Consider the following 21480-nt stretch of genomic DNA (forward strand, 5'->3'; position numbering starts at 1 on the left):
GACAGGAACTGGAATGGAGGTAGAGAGAGATAACAAGGATGTTGATGTCATTCGTAGAAAGAAGAGTGTGTGAAGGACACAGGGAGAATAATGGAGAAAGTGAGCATATTGGAAAAGGGGAACAGCCACTACTATGTTGTTCTTTAGAAACCTGGAGTTGAACCCAGGAAGCACGAGGCTCTGTGTTCTGCTGCAAGCTTATAGCTGTTCAGTGCACTGGCAAAACTTGTCCTTCCTTTCTTTAGTAAGTTCCTGTGGGGGATCATGGTGCTCTGGCTAATTACAGGCCTGTGCTGGGGGCTGCAGGTCTGTGCTGTCGGAGATCGCAGTTGTGTGGCTGTGGCACTTGGCGCAAAGGGGAAACTGTCCTATTTTAATTACGTCCTCTTTTTTTGGGTGTGTGAGCTTTTTACAGTTAGAAAAGCTGAAGACTCACGGTAACAAGTGCCAGAATTAAAATTCCCATGCAGGAATAATTTAATTTGTTTTTGTATGTGTTAGACATATGCATTAATCTTTTACTTAAGTGGTTACTTAAGTAATTATTAAGTTAAGTAGATTTAAAGGTGGTTTATTTTCATTTAAGCATGTTTACCTGTGTGGGTTTAGATTTGGAGCCTGATTAAATTACTTTAAAATATTTTAGCAAATTATCTGTTATCTTGGATATAGTATTTGCATATAAAGGAAATTTATATTATAAACTTGTGTGTATGCAATTGGGGGAAGAAAAATTTTGTAGTAATTTAAATCCCTTCATCTCATGATTGAGTTTTTTTCAAAACCAGTTTTTCTAGTCCTGGCAGGTCACCCACTATAGCTCAAACTCTGCTTCTTGTTTGGGAATTTTATTTCATCATTTCATATTTTATGCTTTTGCCACCCTGTGGCTGCACCCTTTCTGAAAGTTCTGTCTGTATTTTCTACACAGCTCAGAATGTTTTGAAACTGGCTTCTGTGATACTACCTGCTATTTCCAAGTTAAAATTTTTAAAAGCAAAGAAGAACAACAAAAACATCTCTGTATCTTTTTATCATCACAGAAATTACATTAATATTCTGGCATTTCTCTTTAAATTGTACTTTGTAGTCACCAAACTGTTACCTTTCTCTGTAACATATTTTTATACTTTCCTTAGTGCATCTGTATACATAGTAATCCCATATTCAGATAATAATGGCAAATGATTCCTATACTGTGGTCAGAAATTATATTTTGATTAACTCAAAATACTGGAAACTTGAACATGAAGTAGAACACTTTAAGTACACCACAGTGTAAAATTTTTCTTGGATAATTAAACACAAATGTTACCTTTTAGTGTAAGTGGATTTGCTTCTTTTTATTACCCATAAAATACATGTACTTTTATGCACTGTTGTTTTCAAAGGCAAGCACAGAAATTTTCAGCTTTGACATGCCTGTAGGGTTAATCACTTTTACCAGTTAATGTATTGGAACTAAAGCTGTCATCTTGTTTATTTTATTCCCCCTGTTGTTAGCATTCTTATTCCTGTTCTTTGAACCAGCCTTCTAGTGCAGACAACTTTTCTCCTAGGTCATTGACTTGAATAATGTTGGACAATTTGATAATTGTATTATTGACTATTTCACCCCCTTCTGAGCTGTAAATTCTTTATCTGTTTTCATAGCACCAATATTCTATTTAATAATAAATGATAGTAAATTCCAAAAATTTTTTTTGTCAAGCTGAATACACGTCTTCTAATACTCAAGTTGCCTTTGTTTTTTCCCACAGAAACTAGCAAAGTGGACTATGTCCTTTTTCAAGCTGCTACTGCGATAATGGAAGCAGTTGTAAGAGAATGGATTCTCTTGGAAAAAGCGAGCATTGAGTCACTGCGAACATTCCTTCTAACCTATGTCTTACAAAGGCCTAAGTAAGTATAGAAAACATACCTCAGAACATGCAGAATTCTGCATAAAGGCTGGGTTATCATTTTTGTTTCCCTGGATAGCAGTGCAAAATCATTTTAAGAATAATTTGTTTTTTAGTCTTAGCAGTTAACTTCTGTCACCTTTCCCTTACGAATTCACGCAAAATATTTGAAAAAGAAATGTGTTTAAAATTTTATTGAGCATCGATGTCCAGAATTATTTGCAAATATATTTGTGCAATGTTGTTTACAGCCTTCAAAAGTATGTTCGGGAGCAGATTTTATTAGCAGTAGCGGTGATAGTGAAACGGGGATCATTAGACAAATCAATCGACTGCAAAAGCATTTTTCATGAAGTCAGCCAGCTAATCAGCAGCGGTAACCCCACTGTGGTAAGTACTCAGGTTTTTTTCTTCAAAAGTTAAGCCGTCTGTATCAGCAGCTTAGGTTTTGTACTTAGTGGCTATAAAATATTTTATACCTCTCTTATCCAATTAGTAATTAAGTTGATAGCTATTAAATCATTTACCAAGTTGGAGACATTTTAATGTGTTGGGACTGGGGGTAGTATGTGTACTTCTTTGGTATACAATGAGACCATATTTTTAGGGAATGGTTTTCTGAATAGCTGCTTTAAGTGACATAGTTGTGGGTTGGTGGTTTGTTTTGGGGGTTTTTTGTTTTGGGTTTTTTTTGGTATGGGTTTTTTTTATTTGTTTTCTTTTTTTCTCTGGTTTTCTTTAATCAAATCGTAAGATTTAAAACAGATTTTCCATTAGCTGGAAGGTTCTTTGCACACTCTGTTCCCCTTCCATCTGTGCGGTGCTGCTCTCTGCTGCAGCTCAGCTGTTGAAATAGTGAGCAGGAGGCATAGGCCTCTGCTGTTCTCTGGGAGACGAGTAGGTGGAGAGAAAGGGGTGTGCGGAAGTAAAACATGGAATGGAAATACAAAACTTATTCTTGATTTAATGTCATACTACTAGGGGTAAGTGTTACCTTCCATACTGAGCTCAAAGTGGAAACAAGGTGTCCAATATCTATCTATGCATTTAGTGAAATTCCGTTTGCTATGCCAGGGGATAAGTTTAGAATAGGTCATAATAGAGGCATGTAACTAGAGCTTAAAGAGTGGTGATTTTGTCTCCTACCAAATGAAAATCAAAGAGTATATAGATTCCATGCTGAAACTTTAACTGAAGCTTTTCTCAGACAAAAACCTTGAGAGAACTGGCTCCTAACACTGCTGAGCGTTTAGAGCAGCAGTTGTGCTACACAGATGTGAGTGGCAAATGTTTAACTCTGAAAATTCAATCAAAGTGTACTAGAAGTAATCCAGCTCATGTCATGGTCCTAAAAATAGTGTGTCACCTCTGAGCAACAAGTAATATCCCTCCAGGGTATGGAAATTTCATTTACTCTTGTAAACCTTAATTTCACAGTTATTTACCTTAAGGTAACTGTTTTAGCCTTTTGATTCTGAATAATGCAGATAGAAATGGGTATTTGTTAAGAAGAACTGAGCTAATGCTTTTTTCCAGGAAGCATAGTCTGGTTATTAAAGCAGTGTTACAGCTGAGGTTTTCAAGTTTTATGCATGACACTCTGTATGCTCATGTAGTTTGTAGGATCTTTGTGTAAAGATACAAAAGTGGCACAAATAGAAGTGTGGGCTGTGAACTGAGTCATGCACGGTCCAGCTTGTGCAGCTGTACTCTGGGCATGCACTGTCCAAAGACGCATTGCACTGACCACAGCATACAGCAAGCTAAGACTGCCTGCTCCAAGCATATCATCCTGGGCATGCTGTGGAGCAGAGCACTTTGCAGAGGAGCTCTGGCTGGGGGAAGGGGTGCTCTTCTCCAAGTTCAGCTCACTGCCAAGTTGAGCTCAGTTTTTCATTTCCCTTTATTTAATTTCCCTCTCTTCACAAGCATGAATTTTTCCATAGTTTTTCCAAAATATTTGTGCTCAGGTTTTAAGAATGGTATTGAAAATGTCTAGGGTATTTAATGATGTTTTCTATTCTGGTGTGCTAATAGCACTTAATACCAAAAAAAAAAAAAAAAAGACACGTGATGCTGCTGAAACGTCTTTTCTGTACGGCACGGTATATGGTTGTTAGTCTTTGGCAAACTGGTTATAAGCACTTGCTCCCATGTATATATGAGGGTTTATATTGTAAACCAGTTCTCATTCATGAAAATGTTCTTGTAATCTTCTGAGACTTAGCTGCAAGGGAGACTCTGGTACTGGCACCCAGGACAGGCATGTACAAAAATAAGCTGTAATAAAATGGCGTTTTAGCACAGTACCTGCCAAAACTGCGTTCTGAAGGGGGTCAGGGCATGCCTCTTGTATAAATATATAACAACTCTGAAAGGTTGTATGAAATAATTCATACAATGAATTATTTATTATTTTAGTTATCTTTTCAAATATGGCTGGGTGGTTTTGTTTCTTTACTAGTGTCCCTGTAGCATTCAGCCGTGCCTGTGGGGCCATGTGGGACCCCAGTGGTGCAGTTGCCTTGCTGCCGTGGGGATTCTCAGCTAAGTGCTTCAGGGTATGGTGTGAAGCCCACATCCTGAAGGGACTGGTACTGCTTTCAAGATCCAAGATGTGCTGTCAGGACAGTGCCATGCACTGTCACAAGTGTTTCTGGAGATTCGTTTATATTAGTTACTTATAGGCGTCTGTTCAAATCAGGGAAGAGGCTAGGATGTAGGTTTTGAAAAAGATTGGCAGATACTTTCCAGTCCTCTGTGCTTCCCTGTGGAAGGAATCATTCCACTTTTTTGACATGTCTTTTCTGTGGCGTGAGACGCATTCTTGCCTCCTTGTACACTCAAGTTGCAGAAGTCTGTCATACCTTTGTGACTCCTAATTTTTTTTCCAGTCTCTTTTGTCACTTTCTGTATCCTTCTCAGCCTTCTGCTCACCCATTTGTGTCGTCCTGCCTGAGGTTCACTACACATGGAGTCAGCAGCAGGTCACTTCATATTTAAAAATGTTTAAAGCTCTCAAACAAGAACTATCGGCAGCTCTTAGCTGCTGCTAATTGGTTAGAGCATGGTGCTAATAATGCCAAGGTTGTGGGTTCGATCTCCATATGGGCCATTCACTTAAGAGTTGGACTCAATCCTCGTGGGTCCCCTCCAACTCAGAGTATTCTGAGGTAATGGCTTTCTACGGCAGTTTTTAAATGAGAGAAAGTCCATTTTGAAAAAGCAAAGCATTCTCTTGTCTGCTTCTTGCTTACTTTTTTGTCCCTGTTGGCTGTGAAGCTTCTTGACCCATCTTTACCTCACAAGAATAATGTGGGTACTTAATCTTTTCCATTCCCTGCAACACTCCACCCAGTTTCTCTCAGACATCTCTACTAACTTTGTGATCATTAGACAGTCCTGCAACATGAAATCTTTGGGACTTTTCAGTAATATCTTGTCAGGGTCAAGTCTTGATAGTTGGGGTAATAAGGAGGGCAGTGAATGTAGATGGTAGTCTCTGTTGTGTGTGTCCATTTGCAGGATTTGATGTGCTTAATACCTCAACTTCTCAAGTACTGATTAAAAAGATCTTTAGAGATGGATTTATTTTGAGGCTAGTTATGTAGCGGCAAACTGTCATGTGAGCAAGACTGATGGATGAACTGTTGAGAATGAAAAAATAAGGAGGTTGGAAGGAAGATAAGGAGAGGAATTGTGATGAGAGTAATAAAATGGCTTTAGTATTGAGTAATCTTTTAATAGTGGAACACAGTGTACATGTTAAGGAAATAACAGGACACTAAGGAGAGTTAATACTTCAGGGATGGGAAGGATGCATGGTTAGAGCCAGCTTTAGAACCTGGAGTGTTGGCTTCTGCTGCTGGTTCTCTGCCATTTGGTGCTTTATGAATCTCACAGAAGAAACTTTGAGAATGGAAAGTAAACTTTTAGTCTGGCTGCCTATTTATTTGTAACTGAGTTTAGGTAGTAATCCTCTAGGAGGACAAGGATTAGCTTTGGAGTTCTTAGTTTTGTTTTTCCTGCCTCCTCCCATATTATCGATACAAGCCATCCCTCTGCTCAGGAAGGAGAATCTGTAATCTCCCTCCAATAGCAATTTCAGGATCTCTTTTCAAAATCTTCATCTCTGGGGGACAGAGATTCTGGCAGCAGACACAGTATCATGAGCCAATCTTAAAATTCTAAATACATGTTTTCTATCACTGATTTCAAGATTTTGGAGAATTGCATGGGCCAAGCTCTTCTCAAGTATACATGTTTTCAATTTCTTGGCTTTTTCTTCTTGTGTTAAAATATTCTGCTTTTGCACAGCTGAAGGATTTCATTTGTCCTTCATCCCTGCCAGAAGGACAGGAATCCTGGCAGCTAAGTGACTGACTCCCAGGAGGATCTGGTCTGCATGTGAACACAATCAGATAGATTTTGTTTAAAACCAGACTGAGATATGGATCACACCTCAATTTCTTCCAGCATATGTATAGGCAGATGCAGAGGGGTCCAGCTGCTAGACTTGACATGGGACTGGGGAGCAACAGAAGCTATGTTTTTTAAGACCTACAGTGCATACTGTAGGCATGTAGAATGTATTTAATATAAAGCTCCATATCTGAAGCCTACATATTTTTTTGTATATGGAAGATGACTTGTCAAGACTCACTGGAAAAGCTCTGGAATCCTAACCGTTCCTTCTCTTGTAAAATTTGTAAAACTGTTTTTCTGTTTCCCAGTGTTCCTAGTTGGGCTAGAGAGAAGATCCAGCTGCTTCAGATTACCTAAAGCTTTTGAGGGATGTGCTGTGAATGGATTTCATGTGAGCGGTGGGAAATACTAATAAGCAAAACTCTAGGCATTCATCTTTATTGAGGTTAATCTATCCATTATAATAGCTGCCTGGATAGCTAATTATATTTATTTAGTATTTACAGTTCTTGTTTTTATTATTTAAAGGGAGTTTTACTTCTGGAAATCTGTCTAGCTGTTACTGTTTCATGTGGTAGGGTAGGAGTTGGAGAGGCTCTCCTGACTTTCATGTTTTGACAAAAACATATATATTATCCCACTCCCAAGCTGTGTCTTCTGGTGTAATAAAATTATTACCTTGTTCTACGAACCTCATTGCCCTTCAAACATGTTGAATATAAAAAACAGAGGATGAACCAGGATATTTAAGCTGATAAATGCTCTATAAAGGCCTAAGTTAGTGTGTTAAAGATTGGTTTGGGAATTTTAGGAATCCAAAAACTAGTCCACATGTGAGGTTAAAATTCAGTAATAGAAATGTAAGAGAACTTTAAAATACAAGTGGTTTTAGTAGTTGAATTAACGAGGGTGCTTTTACAGTTTTCAGATTTTTCTGTTGAAAGGGAACCGGTTTTACCAGAGATGCAGTACAGCAAGTCTCCAGCTTAGTTGCTTAATAACTACTAGAAATTGATAACTGCCCAGTATTATTTACACTAAAGCCACAGTTTCAAAGACAGGGCTGGGAAGTGAGGAGATGTGTTCCAAGTGGTGAGATGTGCATCACCTGTTCTAGGTATAGCATACCAAACCCTTTCTTTCTTCTGTTTTGCCGTCTCATGAGATTTGCACCTGTGGAGTCCCTCACCTGTGACCTCAGAGACTCACTGGGAAAGAAGAAATTAAACCTTTCCATGTGTTACACCATGTATTTTTTTTATTACAGTGGTGACACACAAATAAACAGGCTTGAGGGGAAAAGCCTCTTTAAGACTTTTGTTGTCCTTAGCTGCTTGGTGTTTCGTCATTCTTCCTCTCAAAGGTACCGCCCTTCAGAATAAATGTGTTCAGTAATATACTGGATCTTTGTTAGTCTGCTTGGAAACAGCCCCTTCTCCCTCACAGCTTCTCATTTTTTTCTTTGGGTGATCTGCTGTGGAGCACAGCCGTGTAATGCAGCTCATTTGACATAGCTGGCAGTATGGCAGGCAGAGGCAGGCAAGAAAGACCAGGAGTGAGTACTGGGAAAAGTGGGGGAAGGGAGGACACCTGCCCACCAAAGAGCACTTGTCAGGATGGTGTATATTTAAAGCTTGGGTGCTGCTGATGGCGAACTGCATAGCTAGCCTTACTATTCATTATTTTGAGTTTAATTGAAAGTCCTGTATTTGTTCATGCAGCTATGATAGGAGTGAAGATCCAACTGATGCCATTCAGACAAGAACCTAGAGAAGGATATGTTACCTTTATAAATGGTTTTCAGGCCTTCAACTTCTTTTATGAGATTACTTCTTTTTTTTTCTCCTCCTGATTTCTGCTTCACAACTTTGCCTGTCTCCAGAGAAACAAAGAAAAGCCTGTTTTGCACCCTATGCTCCAGCTAACTCTGCCTGGACCTCTTCCATTATTAGTAGAGGCTGCTACTTCCCTTCTCTCTTTGTCCAAAGCCTGCATGCTTCACATGCCACAAGATTATCTTCCTCTGGCCCATGGTGATTCACAGGCAAATTGATTTTCTCTTTCTCAGCTCAACCCTGGGTGTTTCCCTTGGTTTGCTTGGTTCCCTTCAAGGAAGGGAAGCAAGGTCTTGCCTATTGTGCCACTGTAGCTCTGATGTGTTAACCTGGTGCTGCTCATCTGTCTTTGCACAGTGGCAGAAAGGGGAATAGAGGAAAGGAGTGCACTGCCCAGCCAGTCCCTTACTGCTGACAGCACAGAACTGCAGCTGTGGGTCCTATTGCTATCATCCTGTCTCTGCTCTACAGCTTTTTTCCACCAGTTGGCTCATTTGGGAAGGAACAAACAGATAAAAATCAGGGGGTTCTTCCTGGTGCTTGCTTACATTTCTTCAGATATGTTCTGGTTTTCTTTGGTTGGGAACCATGACTTCAGCTCCTGGGTCCCCCACCCACCTTGCAATAGTCCCACGCTGAAAAGTTGGAGTGGCCCCAGTTACTCTGCATACATAAAGATATTTCTTTTGGCCCTCTGGCCATCCTGTTAACCTTTCAGTTTGGAGTTACAGCTTACATTCTGGAGATTTAGATACTCTGAAAACGTTAGCAAATACAGCTGTGCTTATTCAAGGAAGTTAGAAGTGTATTACTGCCTTTATAAAGAAAGCCTTGCTTTAAACAACTTACTTGGAAAAATTGCTTTTGATACATTCTCATTACAGAATTCTATCACCTAGGAGCAATACAGAAAATTCTGCTTCTGATACATTTACTCTTTGATTCTTCCTGCTCTTGTGCAAGTTAAATTTAGGTAGTTTAGGGATATTATTAAATCTTCACATGTCTTACTTTTGGTTTCAGTAACAGAGTTTACATTATACATGTGGAGACAAAAAGTCCTCTAAATGCATAGTCAAGCTGGCAGTGATCTAATGTAACAGGGTAGATGTTATGATTTGCTCTATTCAGGTAAGACCTTAATTCTTTTAGATATGCTTACTGCTTTTTCTGTAGGTGTAAATGATACTTGCAGAAGGCACTGCATGATAGTTTTGTAGGTTTTGTTGTAAAATGAATTCTTTAATCAAACCTCTCACAACCTAACTGTATCTCTGCTCTGAATTCAAAACAAGGAAACAATTCTGGTATTGGAGTTCATTCAGCTTTGTCTGTTGGCTTTATTGCTGCAGAGCTGGTGTACCACATGTCCATTTTTTCCTAGGCTGTATTTGAACTCTTCTTCCTTTCAGATGCTTTGTAATCCAACTACCCTCAAATGAAGCACTTCATTTATTCCATGGGCAGCCCAGGCACGAGTGTGAAATCCCTTCAAACATTATGACTTTAGCTTCTTTTGTAGGGGACATTCCATTTGGAGGAATAAGTTGTATTTACCTTTTGCGTGTGAGTTTTATGAATGATATATAAATGTTGTTTACTGTTAAAATGGTGCATGGTCTTTCTGTAGTGTCTGTGTTTTATTAAAGTCATTTGAAAAGAAAACCACTAAAACAGTGTTACTACTGGGTGTCTGATTGCCAAGTTAATCTCTTATCACAAGTCCCATTGATCTTCTGTTTGAGCAGCTGAGTGTCTATTTTTTGTATAGCGATCTTTCATGAAGTTTACTCCTGGTAATAAAGCTAACTGGGGTGAGTGCCAAGCTATTCTCAGAGGCAATCCTCTCTCTCAACAAGAGAAGGATTTTATTTTGTTAGATGGGCTTATTGTTTGGGCATGTACTTGTGGCAGAACTAGTGAAATTGCTAGCGAATGAGTCAAACTAGGTTCAGAGGTGTACTCTTACTGGTATGAAGTTAATGGCATTGCTGCACAATAGACACTCAGATCTGGCTTTTAATATGATGCCCAGAGTCACGTGCATTTTCTACTTATTACAGTGTGGTATTATTAACTTGCATTGTTAATCTCTTCTGTGGTGTGGCAAAAACCTTAAAAAAAAACGTTTAAAAAAGAACCAAAAAACCCCCACCACAAAACAAATGAACAAACAAACGAACCAACCAAACCCACACCAAAAACAACAACAAAAAACCAAACCAAAAAACAAAACACAAAAAATCCCCAAACCCTCCACCCTAGAATTTTTTATGTGTTAGGTGCATTGAATTTTCCTACATTTATGAGGAAGAAATTTTAGTTCACCGAGCACACCAGTATTGGTTTCTCTGAAATTGTTGCTTTTAAAATTTTTGAAATCTTTCTTCTGATAGTATTTGTGTTGAGGTACTTAGTGTCTTCACACCAAATGTAGCTGTATATTAAAAAACGTGATTCAAAATATTCGTAGTTAACCTTCAGTAAAGTTACTTTATGAAAATAAAATTTTATTTTTAGTAAAATTTACTTGAGCTTTATTCCGGAGTTTCTGAAGTACTACTGCATATTCAGGAAAGTTAACTAGATGGCAGGGCAAATATTCTTTTAAGCTAATAATTTGTTAGTACTCATGAAAATGGCCATCTTACTGCTATGCACAAGTCTATATAAATTCCTGTAGCCTTATGGCAATTTTGGGAAGCAGTGGTGGTTTTGCAAAGCTCTGTGCAAATACTTGACCTTGCAAGGACAGGTTAGAGTCTTGATCTGTTCCTCTGCTCTTGTCTGAGAGCTGAACTCATGGAGGCTGGCACCTGCCTTCTAGGAAACCAGTCTCAAGCCATCTCACCTCATCCTGTTGTTGCAGTAAATTTTAAATTACTGGCCAGTATCTTCTCTTTGGTCTTCTCCTCCCCTGATGACCTGGAATATATGGGAGTGCTTACAATTCCTTATGGATGCAAGGGGTAAGCGCAAGTGCAGATGGCGACAGAAGTGTACGGATGTGCAAATATTGCACATGAGGCCCTTGGCATGGTGAGGGAATGGGGCAGGCACCCCAGGTATTGAAATACCAAGTTAAGGAAGTTGATGGGATGCTGGGAATTCAGTAGGAGGGAGTAAACCAGAGGGATGCAGTGTGCCCTGGCATTTGCTGTGAGCTAGTGTGCTGGACGGAATAAGGTGTATAAATCTAGTAACATCATTTTTCTCTTGTCGTGCTCAAAGCAGATGCTGATGTCCCAAAACTATCTGAACTAGTTCTCACTGTAATCAGGGGTATAGGTCACTGCTCAAGCTGCTTTATTGGACTCTTAGCAGATTTAGTCAGCCTACCTGTACCCATTGCTCTTTACACTTTAAAAAAGATGTCTTTACTATCAGTCATAAAATTTAACCTTCCTTTTAATTTTTCCTTGAAATCAGGAGAAAAGCACACAGAAAATCTGTAACACATTTTTACCATGCAGTAACACATTACTCTCCAAAGAGAAAGGATAAATTACTATATACCTATAAACAAATTGGAGAAAAAGGAAGGAGCTATTGCAGCTAATATTAAGTATTTGTAATCACAGTGGAAACAAACTTTTTTCCTATTGTTCTTGCCTATTTGAACTTGGTGATTTATTTTCCAACAATTGGCAATGAACTGCAAATGATGGGTAGTCTGCATTGCTGCCCTGCTTGTTCTGTGGTGGTCTGGATGGTGTCTTGGTGGCAAGATCTTAATATGATAAAGCAGAAGCAGTTTAGTTTTAGCCTGGTTGGTTGTACTGTTGGAGCCACTGATAGCACTTGGTAATCAGGGTATGTTACAGAGCATCAAAGTGTACAGATTTGTAATTGCAGCTAGTGATGTCCTTACATTGTGGTTGCTTTGAGCTGAAAAATGTGAGTGAGTCACTAATTTAAGCATCAAATAAAAACTTGTGTTTTAAACTATTTAGAGAGTCACGTGAGAAAACTCTGCCTTATTTCTTTAAAACATGTAGTCTTATCTGAAGCATTGTCCTGAAGTCAAACCTGAGGGGTTTTTTTAGTTGGTTTTTTTTTGTCTTCTTTTTTAAAAATCCAGGTTAATTCTTTTCATATGGAACTTTTAGTGTTGGATTTAAAACTCAATACTAGCCTATACTGATTTTTTTGGTATTAGATCAAATCTGTATTTCTTCTAACTAAAAAAATACCTTGCACAGAAATAAATAAAATTTTGGAACTAAATTAAATAAAAAATAAATAAAATTTGGAAATAAAATACTGAGATGTTTGAGCTAATATAGAAATACTTCTAGTATAGAAGTGACAAAGTTGCACTTTTACTGGAGTAGTTTAAATTGTGATGCTGGTTTTCACTGTCTAAGTGCTTCTTTAGTCATATATGTTGTTTGACAGAGCTGATTGTAAATGAGAAATAGTGCACTTGAAACAAATAATTTCTTTAAAATGGGAAAGCTTTTACTTAGCAACTGATCAGCAATATGCTGGTCTGCTGTACTTACACAGCTTTACTGCATAGTGGAAGAGAAAACCTGTGTATTATCACAAAGCCACTATGTTTGATCTGTCTGGAACTTATTTAGTGAATAAGAATGTTAATTTAGTGTACACTGACTAAGATAACTAGTTGTCTGGGGGGGTCAAGGTACTGACTTCAGAGGCATTTCTGAACAAAGATGTTGCAGTTGGTGGGTGGATGGCACTGGTCTCAGCTGTTGTATGAGCTTGCATAAATAGTATCATCTCCACTTTAATCTTTCGGGTGTTCAGAGGTAGTGTGCATATTTCTGTTTAACCCCTGGACACTTGCTGGCATGCATGACCCTTTAACAATTCCTATCCCTCTGTCCATGCCTGGCACCTTGGCTCCAAAAAGTCTGGGAGGATAGCCAGTAATTTTGGAGTTTTTTGTAAAGAACATCTCTTTAACAAAAAGTCTTTTCATTTCAGCAGTATACACTTTCTATTCTGCTTGTTACAGTAGTGTACAGCACAAGTCTGAAGTACTACTTGCATCTCCACTGTGCAATACTTACTCCTCTTTGTGTGCAGGGATCAGTTAAAAGATATTAAAACTGGTGATGATGGTTTCTGGACTTTGGCATCAGGAAAAAAAGCTTTTTTTTATATTTCAAGAAACAACAAAGTTGGCTTTTAAGTTGTATTTTAGATAAGCGTTTCATTTACCTTATCTTCAATTTTGAGAATGAAAAAGATACTTAAACCTTCAGTCTTCATGAATCTGTGTCTCTAAAATTAACATATGCCTTTTTCTCACCAATTTTTATATCTCTTCAGAGACATAATTTTAATAGAGTAGTTTTAAGGGTTATTTCTGAGGCTTGTGGATGTGGTGCTTTGGAGGGAGATATCCAAGACCTTTCAAGCATTCGAGCTTTCTGTGGATTCCTCTTCTAATTTTTTTGATGGGGAGAGAGGGAAAAGATGTAGTGGAGAGTGTTATTGCAGGTGTTGTTTTTGACAAACTTGTATCACTTTTGTTGCTATAAAGTTAATCATGATCAAATACCAACATGGTAAGTGTAGCAAATGCAAAGAAGGGCCAAAAAAACCTCCAGAGCGACCTGAACTGTTAGATAAATAGAAATAAGTGGAAAATGAATCTTACCTGAAACTAATAACTGTAAAGGCCTGTGCACAGGGAGAGAAGGTAAATGGAAAGGCTGGGAAATGGTTTGCAGTAAGTTGGTTTCTATTTGTAGTGATGATCACACAGGTACCAGCTTCTATATTGCTCAAATACTCGAATTTCTTTTTTAAGGATGGAGCCCTGATGATTCCAGAAATGGTTCATCCAGTAATCTATTTTCCTGAAAGTTTGCCTTGTTCTAGTTTGTGTTAGATGGAACTGAAGTAATAGTTGTATTAAAATGCTAATAGAAAAATGAAGGACACTGTAGGTGCTATTGCATTATTGGACACCTTTTAGTTATATTATTCCCCCTTATTTTTTTTATAGCAAACTTTGGCCTGTTCCATTCTAACGGCGTTGTTGAGCGAGTTCTCAAGTTCAAGTAAAACCAGCAACATTGGACTAAGCATGGAGTTCCATGGTAACTGTAAACGTATATTTCAGGTAAACTAGTTCTGTATTGATATATGCTACCTCTCTTTCTAGAATTTAAACATTGAGAAGCTGAAATACTTTGTTGTTGCAGGTGCAGTCAGGTACACTGTTTGCCTAAAATCATTTAAAAGGCCAGATACTGAAAATAATGCAGATACTGGCTACTTCAGGAAAATTGATAATGTATTTTTTAAAAACTTGTATCAAAAAGGTGCAACCCCTTTGTGCTCATTTTATGAATGTAGAGCTACAGATCTTTATGCTGTTGGACTCTTTAATTCCTTGGCTACCAATTGCAAACAAAACGAATACTCTGTGGAACAATGATAGTCTTAAATATAGCTTTGGTTTAAAGCCAAGGAGAGCTATGTATGTATTTAAAAATATTATTGCAGATGGTGTAGTCTGGTTGTCTCAGATGTATTGTTTGGCCAGTCAGAAATGTTTTTGTGAAGGCATTGCTTTAAACTGACTGTTGTGGAACAAATTACCAACTTTTTTTCATGCCAAAGACCAACTCTTTTCTCCACCACTTATTAAAAACATATTGGTTTTTTATCTTTTAACGACTAGTATTTATGGGAGGATTTTTTCATAGTCTTTGCAAACGTAGTCAATTAATTTTGACAAAAGGGGGGTTCTCACAATTTCAGAGTATTTTCTGTATTTTAATGAAAAATAGGGTGAAGCTGGAAATTTTTTTTCTCTTTGGAAAAGTATTTCTTGTTGATCAACGTTTCTAAATGTCTGAGATACTGAATGTATTGTGTTCGTCCTGACTGTAGGAGGACGATCTGCGGCAGATCTTCATGCTCACAGTAGAGGTACTTCAGGAATTCAGCAGACGTGAAAACCTCAATGCTCAGATGTCTTCAGTGTTTCAGCGTTATCTTGCACTAGCCAATCAGGTCTTAAGCTGGAACTTCCTTCCTCCAAATTATATCCTTTTCATGTCAGGCCCTTTTTTTCCCTTGACTTGCGTCACTTCTTGGGTGATGAGTAAAGTCTTTGTAAGGAGAGTAAACCATAAAACGTATAAACTTTTAAGTTTAGTCCTTGATTTATGTTTCCTTCCATTAGTGCTTTTTGTCTCCACCATGCTTACTAAGAGATGCTTACATATGGAAGCTGCTGTTCTTCATTAAAGTTTAAAAGTATTTTACATAAAAGAGAAAACAGAGCACCCCCGTTTTACAGGTTGATGGTCTGTCTGGTTGGTGCAGGGAACAGGAAACATGTAATTTGCTACTTCAGTGTAGAACCATATGAGGAAGAGTCTAAGCCCTGATAAATTTTTATGCAGAGGCCTGATCTGTCCTACTTCTCTCCCTCAGAGAAGAGGTAGGGACAGACAAAATGCCCCATCATGTAGGAATATGCATGTTCAACCAACTCCCCTCAAAACAACATGGTATATACTAGAACACAGAATAGAGTCTCTTCAGTCTGAAAAAAGTATTTGGTAGCAGAGAAAAGAAATGTCAACTTCATTTTACACAGGTGCCATTGCTTCTGTTTTGATATTTTTGAGATATATGCTGATCATTAGTCCAGAGAAAGGTGGAGTGGAAAGTAGAGAAGGAAATGGGAATCAGAAAGAGAAAGGGTCTTAGTGAAGGAGAGAAGAAAAAAAGATATAAAAATGTTTAGGCTAGACAAATATTGTAGAAATACTCAATAATACTCTGTATTTAATAGAGGTTTTAGACAGCATGTCTGGTAAATCATTATAGTATCTGTTTTAATAGCCAGACTGCCTTTAAGAAGCTCAGCAAACTTCCCAAGAGCCAAATTTTTAAGCTGGTTTATAAACTTTTTTCCTAAAACTTTTGAAATTGCTACCAAGTTATACATACTGCAGGAATCTTGATGTTGCTCTCAAATCCACTGTGAAGGATTTTTTTTTTGCTTTCCTGGTGTGACAGTCAGAAGGTGATATCTGTGTATTTTTGTTTTCTTTTAGTCTGTTCATTATGCAGCAGGCAGCAAAAGTAAATTTATTTGAAACTGGATATTCCTTGGTTCACATCTGTAAAGCAGAATGCCAGTTATATTGGCTTTAAGAAAGGTTCTGTGAATTAAAAGTCAATATCCCACTTCTATCGTCCCTGAAGTGGTTTGGCAGGGGTTCAGAGAGGAATTTAGCCCATGTGCCTGTAAGATGGAGACTGTAGTCAAATTACTGCACTTTGGAAGTGGATTTGGGATTTGAAATAGAAAGAAAACGCTCTTGTATTGTGCAGTGGTGGTTCCATCTGAATTTTAGTCTGCCTCTGCACAAACTTCTGATGTAGTCTTAAATACAAAATCAAAGAATGTTAAGGGCTTGGAAGGGACCTTAAAGATCATCCATTTCCAACCCCCCTGCCATGGGCAGGGACACCTTCACCAGGCTGCTCAGAGCCCCATCCAACCTGGCCTTGAACACTTCCAGGGTTGGGGCATCCACAGCTTAACTGGGCAACCTGTTCCCATGCCTCACCATCCTCACAATAAGGAACTTCTTCCTACTATCTAACCTGAATTTCCTCTCAGTTTGTGCCCATTACTCCTTGTCCTGTCATGCAGTTCCTGACAAAGAATCCCTCTCCAGCTTCCCTGTAGGCCCCCTTCAGACGCTGGGAGGTTGCTGTGAGGCCTCCACACAACCTTCTCTTCTGCGGGCTCAACAGCCCCAACTTTCTCAACCTGTCTTCATAGGGGAGGTGCTTCAGTCCTCTTACCAGCTGCATGGCCTCCTCTGGACTTACTCCAACAGTTCTGTGTCCTTCTTATGTTGGGGACACCAGAACTGTAGTCAGTACTCCAGGTGGGGTCTCACAAGAGCCAAGCACAGGGAGAAATCACCTCCTTCAACCTTTTGGTTCAGCCCAGGAGGCAGTTGTCCTTCTGGGCTGTAAGTGCACGTTGTTGGCTCATGTTGAGTCTTTCATCAACCATCACCCTTGAGTGCTTCTCTGCAGTGCTGCTCTTAATCACTTCTAACCTGTAGGTGTGTCTGGGATCTTAGAATAGTTTGAAAGTGAAGGCTGTAATTCTTCATGAGCTCTTTGTCCTAGTCTTTGCACTGGTGGAGCCATATGGATAGATTGATAGATACATGCAACCTATGGAGTCTTGGAATTCCAGCTTTCCTTTATACGTCTATATAATATGAAGTGATTTAGGTGCTAGTAAATAAATGTTACTAGAAATAGCAAAGCAAGCCGTACTACTGCTTAAGGTTAATCGTTTTCTGCTATTTGGCCTTTAGATACTACAGCTCTTAAGCAGGTTCTGGCCATTTCTGGAAGCTGGACGGACCTAAGTGCTCTTGATGGATCCATTTCAAATATTTTTGTAATTTCTGATCCACCTGATACTGTCTTTTTGTTTTCTACCATTGGATGTTTCATTTTGCTGTAAGAATTACAGCACCAGCTTGCGTCTTCTTTCTTTATGTATCAACCTGTTTTCAGAGAAGTTGGACCATCTTCAGTCATCCTTGAGAAAAGCTGGCCTTAGCTGCCAAATATTCAGTAACTATTGGGGTTTACAGTGCCATGTTGATTGTATTGTGGCATAAATCTTTTCCTTAAGATGACCTGTTTAACTGTTGATTGTCAGCTCATGGGCAGTGAAACTTAGCTTGGCTGTAGTTTCTAAATAGATAGCACATTATGTAAGAATGTAAGAATTGCTGTGTTGATTGATTGGTTAAAGTCCTTTTGGTGTCCTCTTTCTAAATCTTGACAGTACATATGCTGAAGCAATGGGCATAAATTTAATACTTGAAGCATGGAGTAAAATGATCCATTGTATTCTCAGATACAACTTTTTCCCTTCAGTTGGTATTTCCCCTGGCAAGATAGTATCGATTCTCAGTATTTCCTGCAGCATCACAGTAATCTGCAGCATATTTATGTAATCTTTGGCAAGATCCTTGTATCTCCAAAAAGGAGAAGTAACATAAAAGTGCATTAACCGTATGGTGACTATTGCGAAGTGGCACATTGTGACTACTGCAAAGTGGCACCTTCAAATCCCCAAGCTGTTAGAATTGGATCAAAACATACCACTTCTCAAGAGTTCTGTGCTGTTATAGGAAAACTTGATAAGTGTTGCGTTGTTAAATGCAGTCTTGGACAGTGTTGCCACCAATTGCAAGAAAAGTTGCAGTAAGTCTGCATTGTCTATTGCTACCATGAAAGATGCATTCTGGAATACCCACCTCATTGGAGCAACAAAAGAAGAAGCTCTGTCACCTACCTAATTTCAAATTGGAGCTCAGTATTTTTAAATTATCTTGGGATGTAGTGCCTGCAGTAGGACGGACATGGCACAGTGACCTAGGAAACCTCCCTTCAGTAATGTGCAGTTTCTCCCATTTCATTTTCCAACAATCATCTATTGTTATTTTTATCTGCCACCTTGAGATATTAGTTTACCCGGTGTTTGTGGATGCTTCAGAGATAGTATCTTGTGGCATGTTGGCTTCTGTACAGTTTCTTTTTTCAGTGCTGTTACAGTATTGTTAAATGTTATTTACTCTGATGGAACTAGTTTTAACTGCATCTTTTCTTAAATGAATGTTTTGACTAATTAAGGAAGTACAGTTGATCAATACTAAAAAGTACGGCCCTCTCTTTTACAAAAGGTCCTTCAAGCATCTGACTTTTAGTACATTGTGAGTACCCAAAGTGTCCAGTTAAGAAGCTGAATGTTGTTGGGCTTTAATGCACATTGGCATGGACATACACATCCTGTGAAGTGAGGATAGAATTATAATTTTTATCATTTTACTTCCAGAGATATTTCTGTCGTCGTCTTGACTTTGGGATTTTTCTGTTCCTGGTAGCCATATTCTAGTGGACTTTGACTGAATGTCCTCAAACATAAAAGTTCTTTAACAGAACATTAGAATTGTGTCCAGCTGTCTCCCATCTACAGAAAGATGTCTATTATCTGTCATTAGAAGCTGTCATAGAAGTACTTATCCCTTATTCTTCAATGTATGGATTACAGTATATGAATAAAGAGATACTTGAGCCTTAGTTCTTTAGTGCCTGTACTTGCTTGGAGGCAAGCTGGCAAATTTTCAAGTGAATGTAGAATAGGGGATTTAAAATGCAGGTTATGTGGTTTGCACCTAGTGGTTTGCACTCTACTAATACACATCATTGCTGTTCCATTGGAATTGATGGTGCCACGGCAGTTGTATGAACTGACTGAAGTTTTTGTCTGATCTGAACATTTTTGTGTTCCTTGGCCACGCAGTTAAAGGAAGAAAGCTCATCATATCTCTGTTTCAAAAGGTCTTTTAAACCTCAGGCCAGAATGAGACACCTGTCTGGAAGGTTCTGTGAACCATGTAGTTCTGCAGACTTTCAAGATTTGAACTCAGTCCAACCCAGATTGGTAGCATCTGTTGTGCATAATGGGAGTGCGTGAAAACCACACAGAGCATTCAAGGTTGGTTTTGAGGAATGATTCAAGTTGGCATTGCTGCTGAAAAAGCATCCTGCCTTATCATCTCCCATGAGCATGATGCTGAGCAGGGAACCACCTGGCTGAAAATGTGGGGTTTTTTAGCAGGTTGTGGCCCCTGGTTTGATTTGTTGCACAACTACAGACATTATTCTACCTGTACAAAGGAGTGACAACACAGATTTCTTCAGCAGCATGGGCGCTTTCCATAGGCCTTTGTGTTTGTTAGCAGCCTGGAATTATCCTGAATTTACTGCAGCAGTCTGTTTTTATCTGAGAAATGAAGCATTGGGCCACTATCCTGTCTATTGTTTGGGATACAGAGCAAAAGTCAATATAACTGTACACTGTACATTTCATTCAATGTAAATGAAATAGCTGTATTTAAGAGAGCTGCATTTTACTCTTATCAGACTTTTATCACCTATCACTTTTAGGTGAAAACTGACCTGACTTTGAAATCCCTGATGTTTAGAAATTATTTCTAGGGCACTATGTGTTTTCTTGTCAATCCTTTCTAGCAACTTTTTAAGATGACTTTGGGCAAACCCAAGAAGATTGGCAGATCTCCTGAATTCTGTCATAATTGCACTAAACATATTTGTTTCGATGTTGAACTTTTTAACAATTAGTCTTTCATCATTTTGGTTTTCCTGAATGAATTCTGTAATCAGTTTGCAATGTAGGAACATCTTAAAAGCATGAATATCAGAAGAGGAAAAGAGACCAGGAATGACCTTTTTTATGAAAGGGAGCGGATATTGTGCACTCTTGCCCCAGTGGTTTTACTTTTCCAGTTTTGCAGCGATGGTCACAACACCCTGGATGGCAGCTGGTGTGTGGTGGAAAGGTGTGACTCCTAAGCCACATCTGTGTGGCAGCCACTTGTGCACAGGTGCTTTAAGTGCAAGTTAGGCTGGAAGTGATCAGCTTGCATACCATAAGCTGCATAACCATAGCAGCAGAATGTACCAAGAGCTGCAGAATCCATATGGGTGGTCATGAGCCTTGGAACTGGCATGGCTCTGGAATCGGCAGGGTTTAAAATTAGCTTGGGTGTTCCTACACTTCCTACTCCTGTTCCTGCAATCTGAGTCCAGTGTCTCCATCACAAAGTATTGTTTCATTCTCGTGACTGTTAAGACTACTTGTGTTTAATAACATTTAAGCATATGCTCCTTGCCCTGGTTGCTGGATGTATTTGCTGAGAGTATGAGGTATGGAAAGGTCTGTGAAGGATTTCTCTATAGGGGGCAGCAATCCTCTGCAGCAGTTTTAGGCGGTTGCTCCTTAGACTCATCCCATGTGCTTGGCTCACTAGCTAGGAAGCCAGAGGAGGTCTTAAAAATCCAGATAAAATCAGTATTTAACATATCACTGGAGGGCAGGTAACTTTCTAAGGCAGTTTTTTATTTTTAAAATGCAAGTCTGTGACTGGCACAAAGTTGTCCAGAAATATTTCAAACAACAGAAGTAAAGTGATTAGAATAACTTTTAAGAAAGATATTCAGACCTTAACACTTCAGGATTTTTTCTTCCATTTCTGAGATTTTTTTTTTTTTTTTTTTTAACTTCTGTGCACAAACTTATGGATGGGGTTCTAGTAGAAGAAATCTCAGCTTTGATTTTTGAGTTCCAAACTTACTTCTTTGTGGAAATGAAATATTTTGATATTCATCTTCACCTATCAGTCCCTTCCTGGGACAGAGGCTATGAGTGAGAGGAAAACTACGCATTTGTTGGTCTTTTATTTTTGTTGCTT

At 38.7% G+C, this 21480-nt stretch overlaps 2 protein-coding genes across 2 annotated transcripts in view; both read left to right on the forward strand.

The window, feature by feature from the left end:
• Positions 1-21480, forward strand: part of EEF1AKMT1 (eukaryotic translation elongation factor 1 alpha lysine methyltransferase 1) — a 169224-nt gene that overhangs the window by 96315 nt on the left and 51429 nt on the right. The window lies entirely within an intron of this gene.
• XPO4 (exportin 4) overlaps positions 1-21480 on the forward strand; it is a 53190-nt gene that overhangs the window by 1865 nt on the left and 29845 nt on the right. Inside the window, exons 2-5 of the mRNA XM_008630988.2 lie at positions 1761-1902; positions 2153-2291; positions 14145-14261; positions 15038-15191. Of these exons, the coding sequence (XP_008629210.1) occupies positions 1761-1902; positions 2153-2291; positions 14145-14261; positions 15038-15191 (552 nt within the window). The remainder of the gene's footprint in view (positions 1-1760; positions 1903-2152; positions 2292-14144; positions 14262-15037; positions 15192-21480) is intronic.

The sequence above is a fragment of the Corvus brachyrhynchos genome, unplaced genomic scaffold (assembly GCF_000691975.1).
Source record: "Corvus brachyrhynchos isolate BGI_N302 unplaced genomic scaffold, ASM69197v1 scaffold363, whole genome shotgun sequence".
NCBI classification, from domain to species: domain Eukaryota; kingdom Metazoa; phylum Chordata; class Aves; order Passeriformes; family Corvidae; genus Corvus; species Corvus brachyrhynchos.